Source organism: Panulirus ornatus, chromosome 18, assembly GCF_036320965.1.
Source record: "Panulirus ornatus isolate Po-2019 chromosome 18, ASM3632096v1, whole genome shotgun sequence".
Taxonomy (NCBI): Eukaryota; Metazoa; Arthropoda; class Malacostraca; order Decapoda; family Palinuridae; genus Panulirus; species Panulirus ornatus.
Window position 1 is genome coordinate 35,639,794 of NC_092241.1, and position 24,658 is coordinate 35,664,451.

Below are 24,658 nucleotides of genomic sequence, written 5' to 3' on the forward strand. Positions count from 1 at the left end.
TCATTACGAAGGAACATTTCCACTTTTTTTTTTTTATCCCAAGCCCTTGTTATTTTTGTATCATGTTTCATCATTCTCACATATCAACTAATTCGCCACACTGAAAAAAAGTCAGGCACTCGTCACGCAGCGCACCAGACCCTCGCCCCTGGTATTAGCTTAATCGAAAACACTCCATCAAAATACACCAGAATGGAAATTTCATCTCTCTCTCTCTCTCTCTCTCTCTCTCTCTCTCTCTCTCTCTCTCTCTCTCTCTCTCTCTCTCTCTCATATGTATATCTATATTTTTGTATTTATCTATCTCTATCTGTCTCTCTTTTGTCTCAAAATCATATCCATATTGATTTATGTACATTCTCTCTCTCTCTCTCTCTCTCTCTCTCTCTCTCTCTCTCTCTCTCTCTCTCTCTCATACCCTCCACCTCACACGTAACACTTGACAACACTTGTCTCGTTCTGCATAATTCTAGATTTTCCTGCAGTGAGCGCTACGCGCTAGCCTGCCTTTGGACATAATCTGGTCGTCAGTATTCTTATTCTCTCTCTCTCTCTCTCTCTCTCTCTCTCTCTCTCTCTCTCTCTCTCTCTCTCTCTCTCTCTCTCTCTCTTGTTTGAGGTTAAACCGCATGTGAAAAGTCACCTTCGCCAAGGAAGTACTCAGTCCAAATAGAGCTTCTCATTTCACCACTGCTGGCTATATCGTACCCTTGAAGATGCTAGGGGTCAGTGAAAGGAAACAATCAATATAATACAGGAGGAGTGTTTTACTTTAGTGTTGCTCCATCTCTTAACCTTGGATATATGTACTATGTCTTCTGTCCTTTGTGTTTACACACACACACACACACACACACACACACACACACACTCGCTCACTAACCTAAGCCAGGTGCCCATTCATCAGTCGGTCTAGAGGGGAGAAGCAACACCTGGGTTGGGTAGAGACTAAGTGTCACGGGCGGTCATCGCGGTGACATGGTCAGTAACGCTGTGTGTGTGTATGTGTTTGTGTGTGTGTGTGTGTTCTCGCTGCTTTTATTGCTGCTTTCCCCTCCATGTCAGGATCTACCAATAGGGCGAAATTTTCATTTGTTCATTTGGTATAACAAATTTCATAACCCACCGTATGTCATCTTTTTGATTTTCAATCACCCAAAATTTGCAGAATTTACCATCATTTTCATTTATTTGCTTTCTGATGACATGCATATGCAAAGCGTTTTCCTTCTCACTGTGTTCACTGATAGATATTGCCGCGAGTAGGTCATTACAGTGTCTTTAAGCAAGTCTATAAACAATACCTTTACCTATTCTAGGTGATATGCAGTCCTAAGGAGATTGACAATTCCATGGGAAATAATTCCGAGCAATCTAGCGATGAAATGTCTGAAATTAGTTAACTCTTGTAAGAGCGTCTTAATTTCTTCGTTTATTGGTAAATTGTATGGAAATTATGCAGTATAACCTTTAGCATTTTGAATGATGCGTAGTTAGCTGCAAAGTCTCTAGATTAGACGTTATATACATACCCAGAATGGCAGTACTTTGATATCTACGAAGACTTTTTTCATAAGACAACGTAAGCAGTGTCTTATGGTGATTCTAATTAGTCTTATAAACATTGATGTCTGATCTCTTTACAGGAGAATGTTCATGAAACTCTGTGAATAAAGTTAATGATTGACACTAGATACAACAAAGTAAGAACTACAAACATGACCTCAGTGTTTTATATGACAGCTGGTATCTGTACTTCAGTAGGATGGCTGTGTTGGATACATTTGTCCTGCCAAATGTGAAACTGAAAGTCATCTTTGTTTCTTTTGAGTTAATCGGACGCAATCTAAGAAGACGAGGGCGGAGGAGGCTTGAGATGCAATGGGTCTGTGTGACTGATAGGTTTTCATGTTTGGGACATGCAGTGTTCTTGCATATCTGTGATCTACCGTCTCCACACTTGTATTCGTACAGTCTAATAGCCCCAGCACTTTCCTGATAATCAGTGGATGATACAATTCTTTTACATTTGATTCATCGTAAGAAAATTCATTGAACAGGTGACGTAACAATGAGATTGTAGTAAGGCACTGTGGGTAAAGCCTCAGATGGTAATGAAATGAAGTAGGTATGAACTGACCAACGAGTCATCTATAGAGTAGTGTAATGTTAGAATGTTAAGAATACAAGGCAGTATTTCATTATTCTTTTATCTGTTGGGAGTTTCTAGTTTTAGTGATTGGTACTAGGTGCGGAATGTGATCATCTGTTAACTGCTATTAGCACCGAGGTGCTTAAGACTAAAAGACCGAATCGATGGTAAAGAAACTGGTCATGATACGATGAAATGTGAATAGCTATGTCAATGTTATACGAGAAGAAAAGAGAAGAGACCACACTACATCCCTAAGCTACCCCACAAACACCCTGTTTAACGTCTGAGGACGGTAAGATAGTATGAATCCAGACGGGGAGAAGGCTAGCAAGTTTCAAATTCTTCAATCTTTGCATTAACGATTCTAGTCCTCCGTGGCATAATTTGCTTTTGTATGGCTCGAGAATGTAGGAAGAGAGCTTTTGATCAACGAGTGCTTCATAATGTAGTCCCTGAACTTGTGTAATGCAGTCTCGGCAGATACATTCGAACTCAGTTTGGTATTCGGCAAGAAAATGACTGGTTCCAGGGTACTGTGTGAGTTTGCTTCATTCTATTCTCCCTAACAGTCTGTTAAAGTAAGGAGGGTGATACAGGTCATTAGATAGTCACTGGCAAGGGATCTTTAATCTTATACCTTTATATAACCTAGAACAATTTGAACTTTAAAGATAAACTGTAAATGGTAAACTCTGAAAAAAGATGTACTGTATAGGAACTGCTTTAGCAATCTCATCTGCTCAAGAAATACACATTTTTGTGTGGAATTTTGCGGCAAAAGTGGTGCCACCCCGACTGCTGTTTTCTTTTGAGAAGATGGTGCGAGACCCTGTAAAACCCTAGTGCATTCCTTTGACAGGTTTCATCGTTCCTTCGTTTGATTTGACTTTCTATATCTGGTGTAAGAATGAAAGGAAACTGATGACTGTGGCATAAATCCTTGAAAGTTTTAGTGGTTTTCGGTTGATATTCATTCACGATGCAAATGATTTTGATTCATGATCTATAAATGTATTGGCATTTAGCAGTAAGTATGATAAAGCTGACTGCAGCCATCCTTGTAGTTGACATTGCCTTCATGTTGTGATATGATTATTACCGTTGAGTCTTATCTTAACGAAGAGAGATTCATCGAATTTCTCCAGTGGTGTAACTTTTGACATTACTAAAGCTTTGAAGGATTCCTTAACGTAAACTGCGTCTGCTTTTGTCTGAGTATCACGTTAGTCGGTAAATAAGTTATAGTTATCAAGCTGATATATATATATATATATATATATATATATATATATATATATATATATATATATATATATATATATTTTCTTTCTTTTAAACTATTCGCCATTTCCCGCGTTAGCGAGGTAGCGTTAAGAACAGAGGACTGGACCTTTTTTGGAATATCCTCACCTGACCCCCTCTGTTCCTTCTTTTGGAAATTTAAAAAAAAAAAAATATATATATATATATATATATATATATATATATATATATATAAAAATATATATATATATATATATATATATATATATATATATATATATATATATATATATATATATATGGCAGGTCTTTGATATCAATCAGCCTGGGGCCCAAAAGTCTACAATTACATCTAATGAGGATATAACTGGAAAACTATGAAATTCCTTCAAGGAAAATGAAAACAGAAACATATAGAGTCCCAACATGGTAAGCTTATTACCATCATAGACTTACGGGAATATATCAGACATTACTTGATTCGCATCGCGGAAAATGACGATTACGTTAGTTTGAATCCCGTAAAAGAATGCAATTCGTAAACTGATCTGTATCATATTATGAACTCGTAGATAAGTTATGTTGAGTCACTCTTTTACGACGGGGGCAAGAAGTTCTTTAGATGTCAGGGGATCAAGCTGAGATGAATTCCTTCAGCCTTCGTGTTCCATCCCTGTATACGACGCGAATTTTCCCTCTTCACGTTTCCCTTTGCATCCTATATTTCCTCCCCCCACTCCACCATTTTTTATTCTGTTTTCCTCTATCTCATCGGCCACTTCTCATCTTCCTAGTCTCATTTACATACAAGTGTATCTGCTTTTGTTTAATTCAAGACGTATCATACAAAAACTGTTTTCCAGTTTGTTCCATCTTCACCATCGCTCGAGTTTGTTCCTCTTCCTCTGAAAGTAATGCAGTCTTACGTCTTGCTACTTCTATCACCTCAAATTTCACCTTTTTTCTTTTTGAGAGTGAAGTAATCCTACTTCTGTCTCTCTGTACCCTCTGGGCCTTTCCTTTCCTTGTCTGAAAGAAAAAAGAAAAAAATACCAGCATCACTCCAAAGTATCCCTCTTCTCCTCCAAAACTAAAGGAATTCCTCTTCTTTGCAGGTTTTCGTTCCAGAGAGTCTGTCTCTCACACTAGACTTTAAGTAATCCCACCTCTTGCCACCTTCATCACCCCAAATTATTTCTCCTCCCCTTCGAAAGTAATATAATCCCGTTCCTTGCCACTTTTCTCACTCCAGACGGTGCCTCTCCCTCTTTGTGAGTTAAAGTAATCCTGCTCCTTTCCACCTTCTCCTCATTCTCAGTGGAGCATTACCATAAAAAAATGATTCCCATCCATCGCCGTTCCTCCTGCATTACTCTCTTATATCTTTGCCCTTCCCCCGCCATCCCTTCTCCCCTCCTCCCTCACTCCCTGTGTCCCCCACCAGCTGAGACTAGGGCAGCCAAAACACACCATAACAAAGCTAATCTTCGTGGGTCGGGATTGGCACACGACCTCATAATGGCAGTCTAATGGAAAACAGAGGAAAGAATAACCATAACAAAACTGGCCAATCTCTTCTCCCCCTCTTGGCCTGTGGTGATGGTCGCTTGTTTCCCTCGGGTACCGGATTGATTCTGGGTTTGAGTCGTCTGACTCTGGATGGATGATCTCTTCCCGGGAATGATTATCAGCGAGATATAATTCGCTTTTTCCACTACCATATATTTTTCCATCCTATCCACAAGTCATGGGAGAGTATTCACTCTTTCTATGAAGTTTTAGACATTTTTCTTTATCTTTGAATCGGTACATCAGTAATCTACCAGCAGTTTCTTTATTTTCATTGCGTATTATCCAGCACATAACGCCAATGTCCTTTAACCTTGTCAGAGCTATGCCTCATGCGTCGTTTTATCATTCTGGTACCAGCCGGTGATTACTGAATCACCCGTCACGGTATCATCTTGCAGTAAAACCTAAACCTGCAGATGTGATAGTGTGGCAAGTCTCGGCTAAATCCTGGACCTGAACCCGGGTTGTGGCTGCCGGTCTCGTCCCCCGCGGGGTGGTCGCCCCACAGAAAGGGAGTCATCCAGAGGATTAAAGTGGCCTCCCGACCTCCCCCTCTGGTGAGCGTCGTGTCACCGTCTTGTCTCCTCGATAGCTTATCTGACGCCGATGACCGACATGTGTTGACACGGTGAAAAAAAAAGGGATGGGTGGGGGAAGGATCAGCCTTATTTGTCAGATGGGGAAAGAAGATGAGGAGGAGGAAGTGAGAGGATTTGTGAGGGAGGGGAAGGGATGGAGAGATGGGAGGAGGGATGGGGGTAGGGAGGTGTCGGGTGGCTGGGAGTCGTAAGGGTGATAAGGGAGAAACTGTAAATGAAAAAAAAAAAAGTTTCGATTTTGTACTTGGACGAGTTTCATCATTCTATAAGCTTAGTAAACTTTTTTTTGGGACAAAATGGAAAGAGTCTTACTGTCTGAAGTCTTATCTGTTTGTGAGAGAGAGAGAGAGAGAGAGAGAGAGAGAGAGAGAGAGAGAGAGAGAGAGAGAGAGAGAGAGAGAGAGAGCATTTCTTTTCAGGTTCAAACAATGAGTGACAGAAGTCATTACAGACTTAAAGAGTCGAACCGATAACTGCTGGAGAGCTGCTGACATTTGGGAGAGAATAAACGATCGTAAGTTCAGCTGCAGGAAGGTGTGTAAGAGGATCTACTGACAGTGATGTTTGTCCCAGAATAAACGTCTAGCTCAACCCGCCATTGGCACTCGTGACCAGCTCTCAGAAGCCCTGGAGCATGCGCCGTTTTACGTCTACATCATCGCTCTGCTACACACATTTTCGTGTCATAATCAACCAGCTGTTATATCGCTCCGCCTGGCACTCGGGGCTCCGCCATTTGGTAAATATAAACGATAGGTAACAGCGACATATGTGCAGATCGGAAACCGTGTCTGAATTGGCCAGTCAACCTCAAAATTTTGGATATCACAATTTGCATTCAGATTGAGTTTCTGCCGCGCCATCTGCCCCTCTGTTCGGTCGGTCATTCTCACTTGTTGATGTATTTATTTCTCGTTCACTGGTCACGTGACTAATTAGGTCGTTTGTAGTGCTAAACTGATGAGGATTATGGTGATAACGTCATCAAGTAGCAGAATTTATGACCTGCGTCGTGGGGTCTGGTTTTTAATCTCCAGTGGCTGAGTCATAACGACGCGGAGAGAGTAGACGTTTTTTGTTGTCGCGAGGAAACGTTTTCTCTCGTATACATTTATTCCTTTTAATGATCGAGTGGAAAAAAAAAAAAAAGTAGAGGCCTTAGAATAAAAGTTTTTGTCTTATGTCTACTGAAGTTTGACAGCTTTGAGGATCCCACAGTGTGTGTGTGTGTGTGTGTGTGTGTGTGTGTGTGTGTGTACCATTATATATATCACTGGTTAACTCATTATTGTATTTCAGTTTTTGAGTTTTTCTTTAAGTTCATCAGTCATATAATCACTTCGAAATGGTTCCCCACATTTTATGATTCCGTCTTAAAATGACTGCCATCGACTGGCACTCATGTTCCACACTGGCCACTGTGTTGGCCATCATCATTTTTCCCGAATCGAGTCTCTGTTACATGCGTCGATGGATCCCCTTCGCTGAATCCATACGCGCCTCCGTCGTGAACCACATGATCCACCTAGTTATTTCTTTTGTAAACTAATCATCGCACGTACCTCCTCGTCCACATGTCGGAGGGTCAAACGTCTGTCTGAGGTAGGTATTTGCGATACCCATTCGTGCTGCCTATCACTTGACTCTCATTCCAACTCATAGAAATGTATTCATCTGACTCCTCCACACATCTAACGCAATCTACTTAATTAATCTAGCTAATTCGCACCTACTGACCGATTCCGCGATCATCCATCAGCCTCATCCGTCTATCCACTTGGACTACCAGAGGTCATCGTATGACTTGATGATCAACAGGAAGATACGGTTCTGCTCACCTTCCACCTTCATCACAGTACAGTGGACAGTCTTATCTCTCCTCGCCTCCTTTAGCACTGGGTTCCATAGGACGTTTTTCCGACGCGCTGAGCGATCGTATGTGGAAATTTATAGCCTGATTACTTCTTCATCGTCATCCATTATGAGGGGAGAGGCTGGGGAGTTTGGCTTTCCGATGTGCATTCCCGGTCTAGTTTCTAAATCTTTCCCCGACTTATTAATAAAACATGTACAGATGATAGGCCAAAATATCATTTCCTTAGGCAGCGACTCGAAATACACGAGAACTTTAGCTGCGATCAATGCCCTCTGTGTGTTTCTTCTCTGTAGTCTCATCCAGTAACTCTGCCATTGTCGTGTTGGTAAGTTCCCCTTTTCGCCCAGGAAACATTTCGTAAAGTGTTGTGTTTAAGTTTAGACATCAAACTGACCAACCAGTCGCCCGTGTCAGCAGACAGTAGCTCGCTGGATGTTGCCTCCCTCAGCACGCTGGTAGAGGGAAGCGGGGAGGGGACTGTGAGGGAGCAGGGATAGTAGCATTGTTACGTCTGGCGTGGCTAATGTGAGCCATTAGTGACCTAGGGTAGCAAGCGTAGCCACCTCCACGCCCTGGTCGCTCCCGGTGGTAGACTGCGGGGAGATGCATACAGACTGGTTACAAATAACAGATCCCCCGAGAGGCTCTCAGGATCGCTGTAATCATGGGATACAAGGTAGTGCCGCAGAGTGATGCATAATACAAGAGTTTTCCTTCACCATATTCAGTGATTACGATACGTATAGCCTGAAAAAAAAAAATCGGAAGTTATTTCCCCATGATCTTTATAAATTGTTTCATTATCATCAGATGTAAAAATGCTCACCAGTAGTCATGTTTATGTTCAGCTTTGTTACACACCCCCTTTAACGCTTAGTCTCCTCCCCACAACACTTCATACACTTTGTTCTGAGCGCATGTTCATCTTCCCCAGTTTTTGTGTTGCCATAATGTGATCAGCCATATAATGTGACTGATGGATGTCACTCACCTCTCAGGGAGTCACCGACACCCTTTCTTCAGTCAACAAACTTGAGGTGAAATAGACCTCATTGATCTGACCTTCATTATCACACGATCGCTGATCATGTCTGTTAATGCGAGTGTGTCAATAGCTCTTGTAGATACTGAAGCTTGATGCCCCGTGCTTGTGGAGAGTTTCATCACGTTTCTTGTATTACAGAGACGCCCCTACACCTCGTCCCTTGTGAGTAAGCTTTCAACACGTTTTCACATTGTATCTCTTGCGTTACTCTGTACCTACACTGCTTCTTTGTGTACTGGTGAGCAGCTTGTGACCCCCCCCCCCTCCCCCCCTTCCAAGACCTCAAGCACCTCATTAGTTTGTCAGTCTGTTTTATTTCGTTTTGCTCGTGTGCTGTATCCATAACGAAGATGTAGTGTTTAGCGTACCTCCCTCCTAGTCAGTATTGTCAGCTTGCTTTGCTTCTGCTATGACAAACACACCCGCGTCCCCATATCTTGAGCTGCTTGGCCTCCCGCATCGCTTTGTCACAGCTGCTGACGTGAAAATACATCATGGTAACAGAACAGAGTTTGTCCCCAGTACCATATGTGCTCCACAGCGGTTCCTGTGATCACGACTCCTCAGGCCCTTGTGTGTGTGTGTGTGTGTGTGTGTGTGTGTGTGTGTGTGACGCCGTGACGAGGAACTGCTGCCGGAGTAGGATGGTATGCTGAGGAATAGATCTGTTATCCTACCAAATACTAGGAACCACTTATTCTCTCTTTCACCAGTGGGTCTTCATGGTCATACCGAGCGTTCCGCATGACCCTCATAGTCCGTGATGAGCGGCACCTCAACTACATTCCTCTGTCATGTTCCCTGACACATTTCCCCTCTTTTTTTCCCCCACAGATACATGTGGTTCCACGCCTACATGTGTTGTGGCTTCATATATACCGTGGTGGTACAGGACGTAGCCGATCTTGTAATGGCTCTTGAATTATGTTATCATTAGGCCGGGATTATGTGTACGATAGAACTTTGAGTAAAATTTATGAGGCTTTCGTGTGAGAGGGCGTTCTGTTACTCCTGCGACCGCGGTGTACTTACTTCTGGCTATGATAAACGACAGGGGAACCTGCCAGTATTTCACGCCACCTTGGGCGGTTCCTTGTGTACTTAAACAATGACAACATTGTCTCTCTCACTGAGCTTCTTCCTTCCCGCCCTGACCTATGGCCCGTGGTACGACACAGGCGAGAGGAGGTACTGGGTAGGTAAGGAAAATAGATTACGATATATAATGGCAGGCGTGTAAAAGGGTAAAGTAACTAAAACGGTTTATGTAGATGAATTATTACTAACATCCTAAGCTTTACTGTGTGTTCCCATGAGTAAACAGCAAAGCCAAATGTTACTAGGTTCACATCGACTGAATGAATGTTGCCCTGTGTCTGTGTCGTGGGAGGGGGGAGAAAGCTCCAGGGGAAGGGAGTAGATAGCTCAATATCATATCTCACGTCACTTCATACACTCTACCTCTTCATCCATGTTGATAACCCAGCCTAACAGTGGATTAGATATATGAACTGAATTCTGATAGCATCTCGTGTCACTTCTGAGGATGTTTATGCTCATAGTGGGTATCCAGCGATAGGTTGGGCTATGAGGGATGGAGGAGGAAAGGGAAGTCCTTCTCGGTGCAGTTGATACAGAACGGTCACCATCGTGCACCGCGGGCTAGTATGTGCGTCGTTGCCAAATTGCTTAATTTGCCTGAAAAGTATGATGACATTTAGGTGCTCCGCGCCACTGGCAATTCTTTTCCTCGCCGAGGGGTAAAATTCTATGCGTCTTTAGCGTTCCTTGGACCATCAATCACCAAAGCAGCTGTCGCATTATACTTATTCTCCGGAGAAGTCTCCAAGGCTCCGGTTTGTGATAGCTCAGTTTATGGTCTTGTTTCACCATAATAGCAGGGGCAGCGTAAACAGCTTAAGATGCATGTCAGTTAGATTTATTTGAAATCCTAGACGATACAGAGGTAGTAGTTCACATCTTGTTTTCAGTCATTATAGTCAGTTATTCTTTATGGATGAAGAGAACACACCTGTCGCTTGCAGTGTTTTTGGCCTCTGGAGAAAAAATGTATCATTAGCCACTCTATGTTTCATTGCCTGGAACTGCTTTGGGGCATTTCTTTCGTTTCCATCCACCTGTGTGGGGAAAGAACATGAAGTATACCCAAATGCAAGACAACCTTCGTGATGTGCATTCCAGTATAACTATACTCCATATAACCATTGAATAACATACTCATTTGGACGCATCCACGGAAATGCACTCTTGCAGAACTACACTGAGTATGCCACACAGAGACGAGGTATATTCTTTGAAATGGGATGTGGACATGAAGCATTTGCGGAAATCCTCCTTCAAAATCTGAATGCATCACCGATCTGTGTTTCAAGAGATTGCGATTTACTTCTTTATAGCCGTTTATTAGAGATCGTGAATCGCTTAAGGGAAATACGCTTTGAATTTTAGCATTTATCTCTTCGTGCACGTCTTCCTCTAGAACTGTACGTCCTTGCTGTCTATATCCAGACTAACTTTATAATCATCATCTGATGCTCTGCTGTTGACACGTCTGCACGTCTGATGATCATTTTCAAGTGATCGTATGATTTCACCCATGGTGCTATTTTCATAATCGTCAGTGCTTTCCATACACTTTCTCTGACTGTGTTCAACCTTACCAATGTTGCCTGGCTGTTGTAGCTACTTTGCCTTCTTCTTTGAGTAAATCTGTTCTCCATTTTCTGTTGACGTCTCACGCTAATCTGTACTTTTTTTTTCTTTAGCTGAGCTTTCCATCGCATACTACTGTCATTCATCTAACCACTCCTAGACGGTATACTCCACGAAATCTGCTGAAACACCTTCGCATACTACTGTCATTCATCTAACCACTCCTAGACGGTATACTCCACGAAATCTGCTGAAACACTGGTGTATTTCCATTTGTCTGTCTCCAAGTCTGTCTTTATACATTTTTTATTCCCGGTTGATCATTGTCCTTTTCCTCATATGTTGTGTTGTTAATGGGGTTCCACTGTTTTTCCTTCGGCCTTGCCCCATTTGGAGTATATTCCCTCTCGACGACGACCCTCTTCGCTTACAAAGCTAAGATCTAATGGCGATGTTTTCAGTTTTCAGACGACTGCACATAAAGACTGTATGTAGCACGGATGGCGTGTTGGTGCTTCCGACCCTTGTGTGCGCGCTGATAAACTGGCACAAAAAGAAGTTTTCCTGAACACACTTTAAGAACTTGTATCACAATAGAACTTAACCCCCAACTCTCGACCCGTAGCTCCTAATTCGCCGAGACCACTTGTCTGTAGTTGAATCTTCACTCTTTTTTTCTTTCTTTCATAGATTTTCTACACCCTGCCTAGTTGATCTTGACATTCATCCTTTTCATTCTTCCCTCACTTGTATCAGTAAAAGACTCTGAATTCATCAACCATTTAAAAGTGAATTTGACATCATTATAAACAAGCAGATTTTTTTGGCCATTGCCATTTCTCTAATAGGAATTGTCTGAATTGCCTCTGCCCCTCGGAGTTCTCAAAGTCAGTCTCAACATAGAGCCTGCTAACACAGCCCCTCCCATATGTTCAGGAACATCTATGTGACTCTACCTCACTGCCTATAAGACTCAATATATAATCACTGACGTGATTTTCAAGTTTAGGTTTCATATCATCGGTTTAAACAAACCAGGTTTGGACATGTCAGTTTCAGTCTGCTACTCCCGTAAACGGAATCTACTCCCTTCCTGTTAGTGGACATTGCCGCGAGTGAAAAGTCACCTTCAACGAAGGTGTATATCTCTCCCCGTAAGACGTAAATATTACTCTCTCTCTCTCTCTCTCTCTCTCTCTCTCTCTCTCTCTCTCTCTCTCTCTCTCTCTCTCTCTCTCTCTCTCACACACACATACACACACACACGCACACAACTACGCTCTTAAGTAGGCATATGCTTGGAACAAAAGTCAAAACGAACTTACCACTACTAAAGTGCAATTACACACTGACCTCTGAAAGGCTAAATTCACACAAGAACAAAGTTGCTCATTAAACACTGACCCTACTGGTGATCGTACATCAACGATTCTGGCCACGACACATGAGTAACTAGAGTTTGTGCACACCAAAAACACCGCTGTTCACATTACGTGCGCCGAGCCTATATATCTGTTGCATAAACTACAGACACGTGTCTGCACACCAACAACACTGTTCTCTAAGATCCTGCTCTGCTCCTCTCTGCGCTGTAACACACAGACCTGCGAACGCCATTCTCCTTGACCTCTGTACTGTACACCAGTAAAAAACATCGGCCAAAATGTTAACAGTATTAGTGTGTGAAAACTAAAGAATTCATATCAGTATAGAAAAACAGCACATGTTTGCATATACTCCCCCAGAATATTGGTCTTCGCACACCAACGACCCTGGCCGTATATGCGTCCTCCACTAGTCTGAACATAAATCCATTGATTCGCACACAAAAAATATCAGTATATCTGAATACATCAGTGACACGGTTCCATGCATACTTTACTAGACCGGTCTCCACGCATCAGCACCATATTTCATTGGTCAGAAGGCACCACTACTATTGTGAACAACAAATACACTAATGCCGGCACACGAGTAGCACTCATCTGTAGAATGGTCTGTGCACAACGGTAATAATGGACTGCACGTCCCAACACCTCTGGTCTTTGTACACCAACACCACCGGCGTGTGATACTGTTACCACTAGTCTACCTGCACCAACAGTAAAGGTGTGGCTGTATCAGTGACTCGTACAGGTCACCTCCATTGGTATGGGCATACCTAAAACATGGTCTTCCCTCATGAATGGCACTGGCCTAAGTGCACCAACACCACTTGTTCTTATACACCAGCAACACTGGTCTGTGCTCATCACCTCCATTGGTCTGGAGTAATAACAATACTAGACGAAAGAAAATGGTCTTTTGTGTCATAGAGATATAGGTTGATGTAAGCCTAACACGCTGGTTTTTCCTGCACCAACTACATTGGACCATGGTAGATGCACATCAACAACACAGCAACGCTGGCCTGGGTTCACCAAACGCCAGGTAGCTTTATCTTTTGCACGCGTCTCCGACCCCACTCCCTACCCAAACACGTGTGCTCCTCATCACTGGTCATAAAACTCTCCAGAGATGAAACAGTCAGTCTGGGTGGCCAGGAAGCGTCGATCTTTTATCTGGAGTTTTAGACGTATTGGCTAAAAGCCATCTAAGTCGAAGGGTTCACATGCAGCCGAAACGTTCAAGATACTGCGAATATATGACTTGAGGGGAAGAGGGTATAGGTAGAGCAGGAACCGGGATTATATTCTCCCAGGTGGGGCGATAGAGTCAGGAAACGTACCCAGATAATGCGTTTTGTAGCCATAGATCATTAGATCTGTCTCAGAGAAATGTTGAATCCATGAGATGATTATAAATGTGTTAGCTTTTATGCATTCCTGTTATTCGTTATCAAAATGTTGCTCTGAAATAATCCCCTAAGATGCATATAAGAGATTCAATACTATCACAGTGCCTGAATTCGGCTCCTATCGTGGGATCTTTGGTGGTGATGCTAATCTTGGATGCTACATTGTTCGGTTGCGGCGCTCAGACGACAACCTCGAGTCGGAACAAAGCCTGATTCATGTGTTGGCGGCCTTCGTCGTTTTTGGTGACAGGGTGGGCGTTTTCTGGGCGGTGCCAGTCCCATAGGGCGGACCTGGGGTGTCATTTATGTCTCTCCAATGGTAATGGCACCGATTTACTCTCAGGACAACACAAACGCTCACTTGCCGGTGGCATATCGGGGGCTTAAACCTGCAGAAGAAGAATGCCGTCACTGCTAGAGGATAAAATATTATCGCCGCTGCAGGAGGGAGTCTTGTTACTCCTGCAGGAAAGTAATCTTGTTATTTTTGCAGGAAAATTCTTGCTGTGTTGCAAGAGGGGAAATTTACGACTGCTTTAAGAGAAGAAACTCGCGTCACTGTGCAGAGGGAAAGCCTTGTCACGTTTGCAGGGGGAGAATTCTATCATTGCTGCAGGGGTAGAATTCTGTCATTGCTGCAGGGGGAGAATTCTATCATTGCTGCAGGGGTAGAATTCTGTCATTACTGCAGGGGGAGAATTCTATCATTGCTGCAGGGGGAGAATTCTGTCATTGCTGCAGGGGGAAAATTTTGTCATTGCTGCAGGGGGAGAATTCTGTCATTGCTGCAGGGGGAGAATTCTGTCATTGCTGCAGGGGGAGAATTCTGTCATTGCTGCAGGGGGGAGAATTCTGTCATTGCTGCAGGGGGAGAATTCTGTCATCGCTGCAGGGGGAGAATTTTGTCATTGCTGCAGGGGGAGAATTCTGTCATTGCTGCAGGGGGAGAATTCTGTCATCGCTGCAGGGGGAGAATTTTGTCATTGCTGCAGGGGGAGAATTCTGTCATTGCTGCAGGGGAGAATTCTGTCATTGCTGCAGGGGGAGAATTCTGTCATTGCTGCGGGGGGAGAATTCTGTCATTGCTGCAGGGGGAGAATTCTATCATTGCTGCAGGGGGAGAATTCTATCATTGCTGCAGGGGGAGAATTCTATCATTGCTGCAGGGGGAGAATTCTATCATTGCTGCAGGGGGAGAATTGTGTCATTGCTGCAGGGGGAGAATTCTGTCATTGCTGCAGGGGGAGAATTTTGTCATTGCTGCAGGGGTAGAATTCTGTCATTGCTGCAGGGGTAGAATTCTGTCATTGTTGCAGGGGGGGAGAATTCTGTCATTGCTGCAGGGGGGAGAATTCTGTCATCGCTGCAGGGGGAGAATTTTGTCATTTCTGCAGGAGACACGTGTCATACCTTGAGGAGGGAAATCTCACTACTGTGGGAAGGCGTATTTTTCACTACTACGGAAGGGAAATTTTGTTCCTGCCATAGGAGAAAGGTTTTGATACCTCTCGAGGAGGGTCTTGTGTTGTCACTGTGGAAGGAATGAAGTAGTTCTGTCATTGTAGTATTACAGTGGCAGTTCACTGGAAAACGAAAGATTTGTAGAGGCAGAATGAGGAAATTCTCTTCACCTCGTCGAGTGGGATAGTTTGTTTGAGTTGCCGTAGCAGATTCATCCCTGTAGGTGTAGAGTGTTAAGTCTTGTGACGGAAGGAATGCTATGTCCGTGTTGAAAAACGCGTATCTTGTTATTGAACAGTGTGGAAAGCTTTGTGCTATTTGTATGAGGAGTCTTTTCAGTCCTGCAGCACCTTTGCAGGAGGAGTTTATCCTCACTGCTGAAAGAAATCTTCACACACTGTAACAGGGCTGTTTTGTTACGGCTGCATCTGGGTACTTTTGTCCCCGCTGCGTAGGACAGAATGTAGACACCTGCAGGAGTATAGCCATTGTCTTTGAAGCAGAATGTCATCAATTTCGTAAGGGCAATGTAATCCTCGCAGTTTTCCTCGATGCTGCTTGGGGGAAGGTCTGTCACTACTACAGTGGGGGAAGGAGAGAATCTTGTGATTGAGAAGGAACACTGTCGTTGCTACAAGAAGAGCATGTCGTGGCTGCTGCTGAAAGTATAGCGCACGGGAGCGGTAATTGGTAGGAGACGCGATGATCCATGACGTGGGTATCTGCTTACTTACTCTACATAGTGGAAAGAAACAGGATGATAAAGGATGTCTCCTCACCACGACAGGGAGTAAATGTTTCTTGTTACTAAACGGTGAGGGGGAAGTCTTTATGACGCCAGTGAAGGGATGGGTTATCACTGCTGGGGAAGGTGAGCTTCATTCCTACTGCAGAAGGGAGTCTTTTTACTGTGGCAGGAGAGGAATCTGTGTCTGATGTAGTTGCAGTCTGTTTACTGCTGCAGTTCGTCTTGTCACTATATCTTGAGTTGGGGTTAGTTACAATTATGGGTGAGACGTATGTCTACTCCTTTCATCGTGAGCTGATTATTCATAGCTCATGTCTCGCTCATTAGAATACCTGCTCTTCTCTCACCCGCTGGTGCTCGTAACACGCAGTAATGTAATCAACATGAATCACCTGAAGCATGTAACATTCACACGTAACGAGTAGAATGGACGCAGCAAGGTAATAGATATCCTATACTCATGCATTAACGCCTTAAGCATATATCTTTTATAACCTGAGGCACTAAACATGAATAATTTATACAGTGACGAATTCAAGGAGTGATATTCACACTGAGGCTAACTCGGTGAACAATACCTGTAGCCTGATGAAGTGAAGACACAGTATTTGGTATATTCACTGTGTGTGTGTGTGTGTGTGTTGCCCATAAAGTGAGTGACGCCCTGGACGAGCAGTTTTTAAATGAATGAAAGCACTCAAGACGCGAGACCCACATACTAGCGCATTCAACGTTCATTGCTTCCACATCGACCCACTCTACTGCACACGGTCCGTACGTGCATTATGAGACGTACCATCGACATCCTCAAAGCCTTTTTTTTTTTTCTTTTAAGCTTCAGTTATTCTCTATGTTCCAAGTGTCCTTGAAGGACTAGTGTGAGCTGAGCTATACACAGACGACTGGAGGCATAGAGGAGTGCAAGTTCCCTATTTAAGCGGCAGTACAAATCCCTATCGAAGTTTACCCGAAGTACAAATTCTGCAGGGCTTATAGGCGTATCTAAAAAAAAAAAAAAAAAAGCGGGAACAGTGAGTTCGAAATCCTCTCCTCCTGCATTATTATTCCTCAAAAGCAGAAACAGAGGAAAGAGCGAATCTGGGAATTTTTTTTCCCCCGCTAAAGCTCACTTCTCTGTTTCTGACACTACCTCGCTAAGGCAGGACACAGCGAGCAGGTATGAAGGAAATAAGTATATTTTTTTTAAAAGCCTTGAAGCTGTCTGCCCCATTTTCTCTCGGTCCATCTCTCGAGATGATTCTCTCTCTCTCTCTCTCTCTCTCTCTCTCTCTCTCTCTCTCTCGTAGGTAGTAGGTGGCTGCCCTCCCCCGTTGGTGGTTGGCAGCCACTGACCAGGGAAGCATGTTACCGCTACTACCCGCTTGAATATCGAGAGGGTTACTGACGGCTGAGCAGAAAACCAGCACTTAAGTGGTTGTCAAGCGTCATTCCCATGGCCCAGGTAGCTGTCTCTTTCTTTCTTTTACTGCATCACCCACATGTGGGTTGCTGGCGTTGTCAACAAACGTACAATCTCTCCATCAGATATACAACGCTGGACAACACATATATCACAAGAGTTGATCTTCGTAAGTCTGTATTTCCCTGCTGTGAGCACCACTCGCTAGACCTGTCATTGACAAAATCTCGTCATAAGTACTCGCGAGTTTCTCTCTCTCTCTCTCTCTCTCTCTCTCTCTCTCTCTCTCTCTCTCTCTCTCTCTCTCTCTCTCTCTCTCCGTATATCTTTTTCGACAGTTCACTGAACCAACACCGAGAGTTCCCTGAACGAACAGTACGTGTGTGATACGCTCAACTTTTGCAGTGCGAAGCTTCAACTTCATTCCACTGTTCTTAGTGTTATTTCCTACCCCATCAGACTACAACCAAAAGTCCCTGTAAACTGAACACTTTTCGTGAGCCATCAGGAGGCAGCACACGCCATCAAGAGGGATCAGAATCCACAAAAACTTATGCATCATTTTCGGAGGCACTCTGAACTCCCCTTTGTAGCCTTAGATCAGAAGGCGGCCCCCCTCACTTACTGCCACCATTCATCCGGCCACTCCTCAGAGATTCCTTTCATCCGTCTCAATCCTGTTTATTTCCTTCAAAATCCCCAAATTCCCCATGAAAATACTTGCATATAGCGGCGGAGAGTGCCTTAAATTGGGTCCTGACCGTCTCGTGCGATTCTGGTTCCTAGGTCACCAGTCCTTAAGACCGACCTGTCAAGAAGCGCCCGGAATGTTTTTAAAGTTGGAATGGGAATTTTGTTGCGTTCCAGAGAGCCTAAGAAAGAAAGTTTGTATACGGGCCGCCCACTCTATATTCCGGGAAGAAGTTGATCTTGGAATATGTTCTCGAGATTTGTAGGCGAGGCCCAGATGTTTCTCTTTTATCTGTGACTTTCCAGCAATGGATGAGAACAGCTGATGGGAGTAAGAGCCTCACCTTGCATTCTGAGGGCTTTGTTGTCCCTCCTGGGCGGTCGCAGGCTCAAGGATATTGGACGTGTTGTTTGTCCAGGTCAACGCTGAGGAATGGCCACGGGTGATCAATAACTTCAGCGGTCCAGGACGCCGTCCAGACACTTGTGATGTATGATATAGGCGCCATCTTGTTGAAAATCCCCTCCAACTCCTACCCTCATGTCCACCCCTCTCCCTCTTCTTTATACCCCCAGACTCTGCCTTTTATTTTCCTGCGTGACTGTGCTCAACGTCACTCCTGTTATTTACTGCTGGCGGCAGCAGCGGCGTGATGGCTTCCTCCCGGGCGCAGCAGGAGCTGAGGAGGTGGGGAGAAGGTGGTTAGGGGGCGGGCGCTGTGAAAGGGACAACAGTTCACCAAGGGGGAGGGGGGGGGGGGTTAGGAGGAGCATCGTCCCCATTGTTTACCAACGTCGACAACAGAGGAGGTCAGCCTGACTATCATTTCATGGGAGCTGTTGGAAATTTGTTTTTATCTATGTTTGATTAAAGACAATCCAAGTTTGATGAAGCACTATGTAAAAGATGCGTAATAAACTTTAAGTTTATCAGCCGAAATGTAATTTTCACACCAAACGTATCTTCCTTGAGAAACCTGAGGGGAACTCGCTCCAGGCTGGGTCATAGCGGACGCTACTCCCAACACTCAGTCTCTCCACTTTTTATATTTACACAAGTACTTTCCCATCATGTCAACCATCTTTTCATCATCTCTGTACATGTACAGTCATACTTATACCTTTAATATTGATGTTCCTCATCTCTAAACTTGTTTGTTTCACAAAAATGGTTATTTCTGTTTCAGTTCTAGTTTCCTCTGAACCTCATTCTATCTTAACGTTGTCTTTTCTTACAAAGCGTCCCCACTCCTCCTTCAAGTACACCATCGCCTTCACTTTCTCTCTTCCTCGTCCACTCTCCAGCCTCACGTTCCCTCCTCTGCTATAGTTCCCCTCCTCTTTGTTCTCCGGGTTTCCCCATGACTCTTCTGCCTCACACAGCCTAATTTATCCACGACCTCATACCTCCTCCTCAGTGCCTACCTCACCGACAACCCTATGTGCCTCCTCCACGACCCTTTATAACTTCTCCACGACCCTCCCTTTCCTTCTCCTCCTCCGCCGAGTTGCTCAGAAAACCCCCCTGAGTGTAGCGGGAAATGACTCAAACCATGTGTTGCTGCTCATCTGCATAATCCAATCAGGCGCCGCAGTGGAGGGCCTAAGACACGGTGGTGGCGGAGTGGGGGAGGTTGGGCCGCGGGTGTGGGGAAGAATTAGGGGCTACGGTGCGTTGGTGCCGCTAGTCTTGCTGAGGGAAGGAAGTTGAACCGTGGCTGTGGGAGAGGAAAAAAACTAGAGGCTACAGAGAAGCTGTTGCTACAGTTGCTGAAGCTGCTGAAGGAAAGGTTAGACTGACAATGTGGGAGAAATATGAAGGCGAAGTCACGAGGGTAACGTGGACTTCGGTTACGAAGTCAGGCCGGGAGTATAAGGAAAGACTTGGGACGCAAGCCTTGGAAAAGAGACGGAAACCGAGTTTGAGGTGTGAGAAAGGAGGATATACTGGCCATGGATTTAAGTTTGATATGAAAGAGACTATCTAGCTTATATACACTCGATGAGGACATGGCTTCGTACTAAGGTAATGTGTGACGAAAATTTTAATTCGATTCACGTTGTCAAGTAAAGATGATGTCTATAGCATTAATGACTCTCGCCCTTTGAGATGTAGACGCCAGCTGAACCGACAGAGGATTTCTCGTGATGTCATACTCACCATTTTACTTATGCTCGGGTTACTGACAATCAAACATGAAAATGTTGCTCCTCACTCATTCCTAAGATCAAAAACATTTACTAGATAAGTCTGCGAAAAAGAATGTCTGGAAAGATGAACGTGTATCACTGAAGATTTTGTGTATTGGTCTCATGGATGAATGGAAGCAGTTTAAGGAAAGCAGTCTACACTTCTGGTGATGGATAGCTGTAAAGACTGATATACGGTCAAATTTTGTCTTATCTAGTTTTCTGTACTTTATTTCTCTGGTAGTAGTCTTTTTCCTTTGATTATAGATTATCACTTGGTAAAATTTTTATCATTCAGATAATTTAAGATTGGATGGTATAGCACATTTAGATTATATATATATATATATATATATATATATATATATATATTTTTTTTTTTCATACTATTCGCCATTTCCCGCGATAGCGAGGTAGCGTTAAGAACAGAGGACTGGGCATTTGAGGGAATATCCTCACCTGGCCCTCTTCTCTGTTCCTTCTTTTGGAAAATTAAAAAAAAAATATATATATATATATATATATATATATATATATATATATATATATATATATATATATATATATATTATCCCTGGGGATAGGGGAGAAAGAATACTTCCCATGTATTCCCTGCGTGTCGTAGAAGGCGACTAAAAGGGAAGGGAGCGGGGGGCTGGAAATCCTCCCCTCTTGTTTTTTTTTTTTTCCCAAAGAAGGAACAGAGAAGGGGGCCAGATGAGGATATTCCCTCAAAGGCCCAGTCCTCTGTTCTTAACGCTACCTCGCTAATGCGGGAAATGGCGAATAGTATGAAAGAAAGAAAGAAAAAGATATATATATATATATGTGTGTGTATGTGGGTGGGTGGGCCACTCCTCGTCTGTTTCCTTGCGCTACCTCGCTGAAGCGGGAGACGGCGGTGAAGTATAACATAATATATATATATATATATATATATATATATATATATATATATATATATATATATATATATATAGCTCAGGACTAATTTCTATGGATGAGTCCTATTACCCAAGACCTATCTAAAGATCATGTAGTCCAAACTGCGGTGCTTCCAATAGAGGGAAATGTATCCCCCTGGGAGTGAGACATTCTTTGATGAAATTACTCTTTAGTGATACAACCTCTCCAAAGTGACGCTTAAATCGCGGTGTATCATCGAGCAGGCGGATTTTGATAAAACACACACACACACATATATATATATATATATATATATATATATATATATATATATATATATATATATATATATATATATATATATATATATATAAATTTCCTATTTTCCATACCCTTGTGATTTAACTTTCATCGTATGAACACTTGCTACTTGTGTACGTTTTGGGAGGGGGGGGGGGATGCTGTTTCATGGGTGGCGACGGGAATGGATGAAGGCAGCAAATATGAATATGTAAGTTCTCTGTTCTTAACGCTACCTCGCTAACGCTGGAGGTGGCAAATATGTATGAAAAACAAGATAGATAAAACTCGTGATGCAAGTATTTGCTGGTATCTACCTGGAAAAAGAAATGCTATGATCCTAGCACTTTGATGAGTATTCTCATCGCCAGAGATAGAGTTAACTAATGAACATTGATAGATTTTATAGACATGTATGACAGGTAATGTGAATGTCCTCATTAGGTGAGGGTCAGACGAAGATCAAATAGGAAACGTGACCAGGGTCAGGTCATGGATTAGCTCTAAAACTTGCACTGGCTTGACATATATGAATTAGATCCTTATATGATCAAAAGAATTGTTTGACCTTCGCCTGACCCCCAGTTGATAAGGTCACGTGTCGTACCTGTCATATATGTCCGTAAAACCTATCTATGTTTACTAAATCCCTGATGAAGTGAATACTTACAAAAGAGTTCGGATCTTCGTGTTTCATTTTCCAAGTGGCTACCGGCATATATGTACAGATACCTAACCCACAAACCTCTTTCGCTGGGGGAACTCCTAAAGCTTCAAGACGGCGCTACTTCCAGTAGCAGGTACATGATGGACTTCTTTGGGGTGAGAAGGTCTTCAACGAGACTCTACTCCCTTTCGACGAATGACGATGATAATAAAGCCTTCCCCTGGGACCCTGTTCTTGAGAAGATCCTAAAGTTATTCCAGGGCTTCTTTTCCAACTCCAAGCTACTGTATTTCCAGTACGAGAGAAATGATAGACTCTTGTGGAGTGAGCAATTTTTTAACGAGATGAGACGGAACGAGATGTGTGTGTGTGTGTGTGTGTGTGTGTGTGTGTTACTGGACCGCAAATGAAAAGTCACTTCTGGCGAGGCTGTATCGCCAGGAGTAGTGTCTCGTCAAAGAACGTCTAACTCCAAAGTAGTCCATCTTTTCCTTGCTACAGGTGGTAATGCGGCCTTAGAGCTGCAGGAGCTCCTGGAAAGAGTTCCTGGTTAGCAGTAACACTCTCTTAAAGGAAGGTGCCCTGGGAAAGTTAAATAAGTAATAATGATATATATATATATATATATATATATATATATATATATATATATATATATATATATATATATAATCACATTTTGCGTGAAGTAGCAGCATATCAGTATCGTAAGTAATCACTTCTATGCATCAGCCAGCTTTGTCCCCCCCTTAGTAACACGTGACCTGCTTGGCTGTGGTGGAGGAGGAATCCAGTCGGCGACTAATCTAAGTAGATGGAGCTCCCCTGAGCCACACACACACAACATTCCTTCTTGCAGGTACTATGAGACGGGATCCATCAGACCCGGTGTAATCGGCGGGTCTAAGCCCAAGGTGGCCACACCTACAGTGGTGGAAGCCATCGCCAACTACAAGAAACAGAACCCCACTATGTTTGCCTGGGAGATCCGGGAGCGGCTTCTGGCAGATGGTGTGTGTGACCAGGAGGGCGTTCCATCTGTCTCCAGTATTAACAGGTGGGTGAAGGCCAACACTGACTAACCCATTACCCGTCGTTCTCTTCTAGATATTACGAGACCGGCAGCTACAAAGCCGGTGTCATCGGCGGCTCCAAACCCAAAGTAGCGACTCCCGTGGTGGTGGATGCCATTTCCAGGTACAAACGGGAGAACCCGACCATGTTTGCCTGGGAGATCCGAGACAGGCTGCTCGCGGAGAATGTTTGTACCCAGGAGAACGTGCCCTCCGTGTCCTCCATCAACAGGTAACGTCGGCAGTAGACTGGAGACCTACACCTACCCTGCCCAGCCTGCCTGCTTGCCTGTTGTGGCCTGAGTATTTGACGCCTGCCTTGCACACAGATTATTAGACCTGCTCCCTGTTTTGTGTGACCAGCCTGCACTTCCCGTACACGCTGCCTCAAGAAGGTAGCAACTTTCTGCACCTTTTTGTGTATGTTTTGTAGTCAGTCTGACAGCGTCGCCTGCACAGACCAGTAGTGTTTGTACTATGCACAGTGTCCTGTCCATATAGAATCTACCTCTTCCAATCACCTGCGTTTTTGTCTGCACGTAGACCTTTCATACTGTAGTCGTAGGTAGAAGCTAGAGAAGTCATCACGTAGCTGTACTCTCTTCCAGCACATACTACACGATGAAGCTTTGTACAAGCTTTGAAATTTTATGAATCACATGTGCTATTGTTGTTGCACTGGTTATCTTTCTTTTCTTTAACATACACCATGATGATAATGTTATTTACATTCATAATTTTAGAAAAATAGGCCGGAAAACATAACACTTATTTTCGAAAGAGAGATATTCTCCAATATCAACAAGAAAGTATTAGAAAAAAAGACAGTCTCAAGACTTTCCCCTCTAATATGGCTTAGTGATATTGTTTACATGATAATACAGATCTTCAGGAGGAAGTTAGGGACAAGCGCCTGTTTTACAGGATCCCATTAATGCTCGAATGGGGGTGGCTGGCAGCTCATTAAGATGCAGGTGTGCCCACGTATTGACTGAACGTCCTACCTAGCCCAACCATAACGTCCTGAGGAGGTATCAGACAGTGCCATACGTAACAGAGCATCACACAGTGTTTTCAACCGGTATCTCCTAAAGATAAGAAGAAAATTCAGGTCACAGCTGAGAGAGGTTGTTATTCAATTTAAGAGCATAATAGGGATAGCTTAGGCAAGAGAGTTATCGGAAATATAGGAATCAAAGCTTCATTCTACTTCCCTACATTCC

The 24,658-nt window shown here is 43.5% G+C and overlaps 1 protein-coding gene across 12 annotated transcripts in view; it reads left to right on the forward strand.

Annotated features, from left to right (window-relative positions):
- Nucleotides 1–24,658, forward strand: part of LOC139755028 (paired box protein Pax-2-A-like) — a 231,974-nt gene that overhangs the window by 149,420 nt on the left and 57,896 nt on the right. For 10 of the 12 annotated variants that reach the window (XM_071672970.1, XM_071672979.1, XM_071672975.1 and 7 more), the window contains one exon: nt 23,470–23,667. The exons of 1 other annotated variant lie outside the window; for it this stretch is intronic. In XM_071672970.1, the coding sequence (XP_071529071.1) occupies nt 23,470–23,667 (198 nt within the window). Of the gene's footprint in view, nt 1–23,221; nt 23,420–23,469; nt 23,668–24,658 lie in introns of all 12 variants that reach the window. One more of the 12 variants, XM_071672971.1, reaches the window with a different exon arrangement.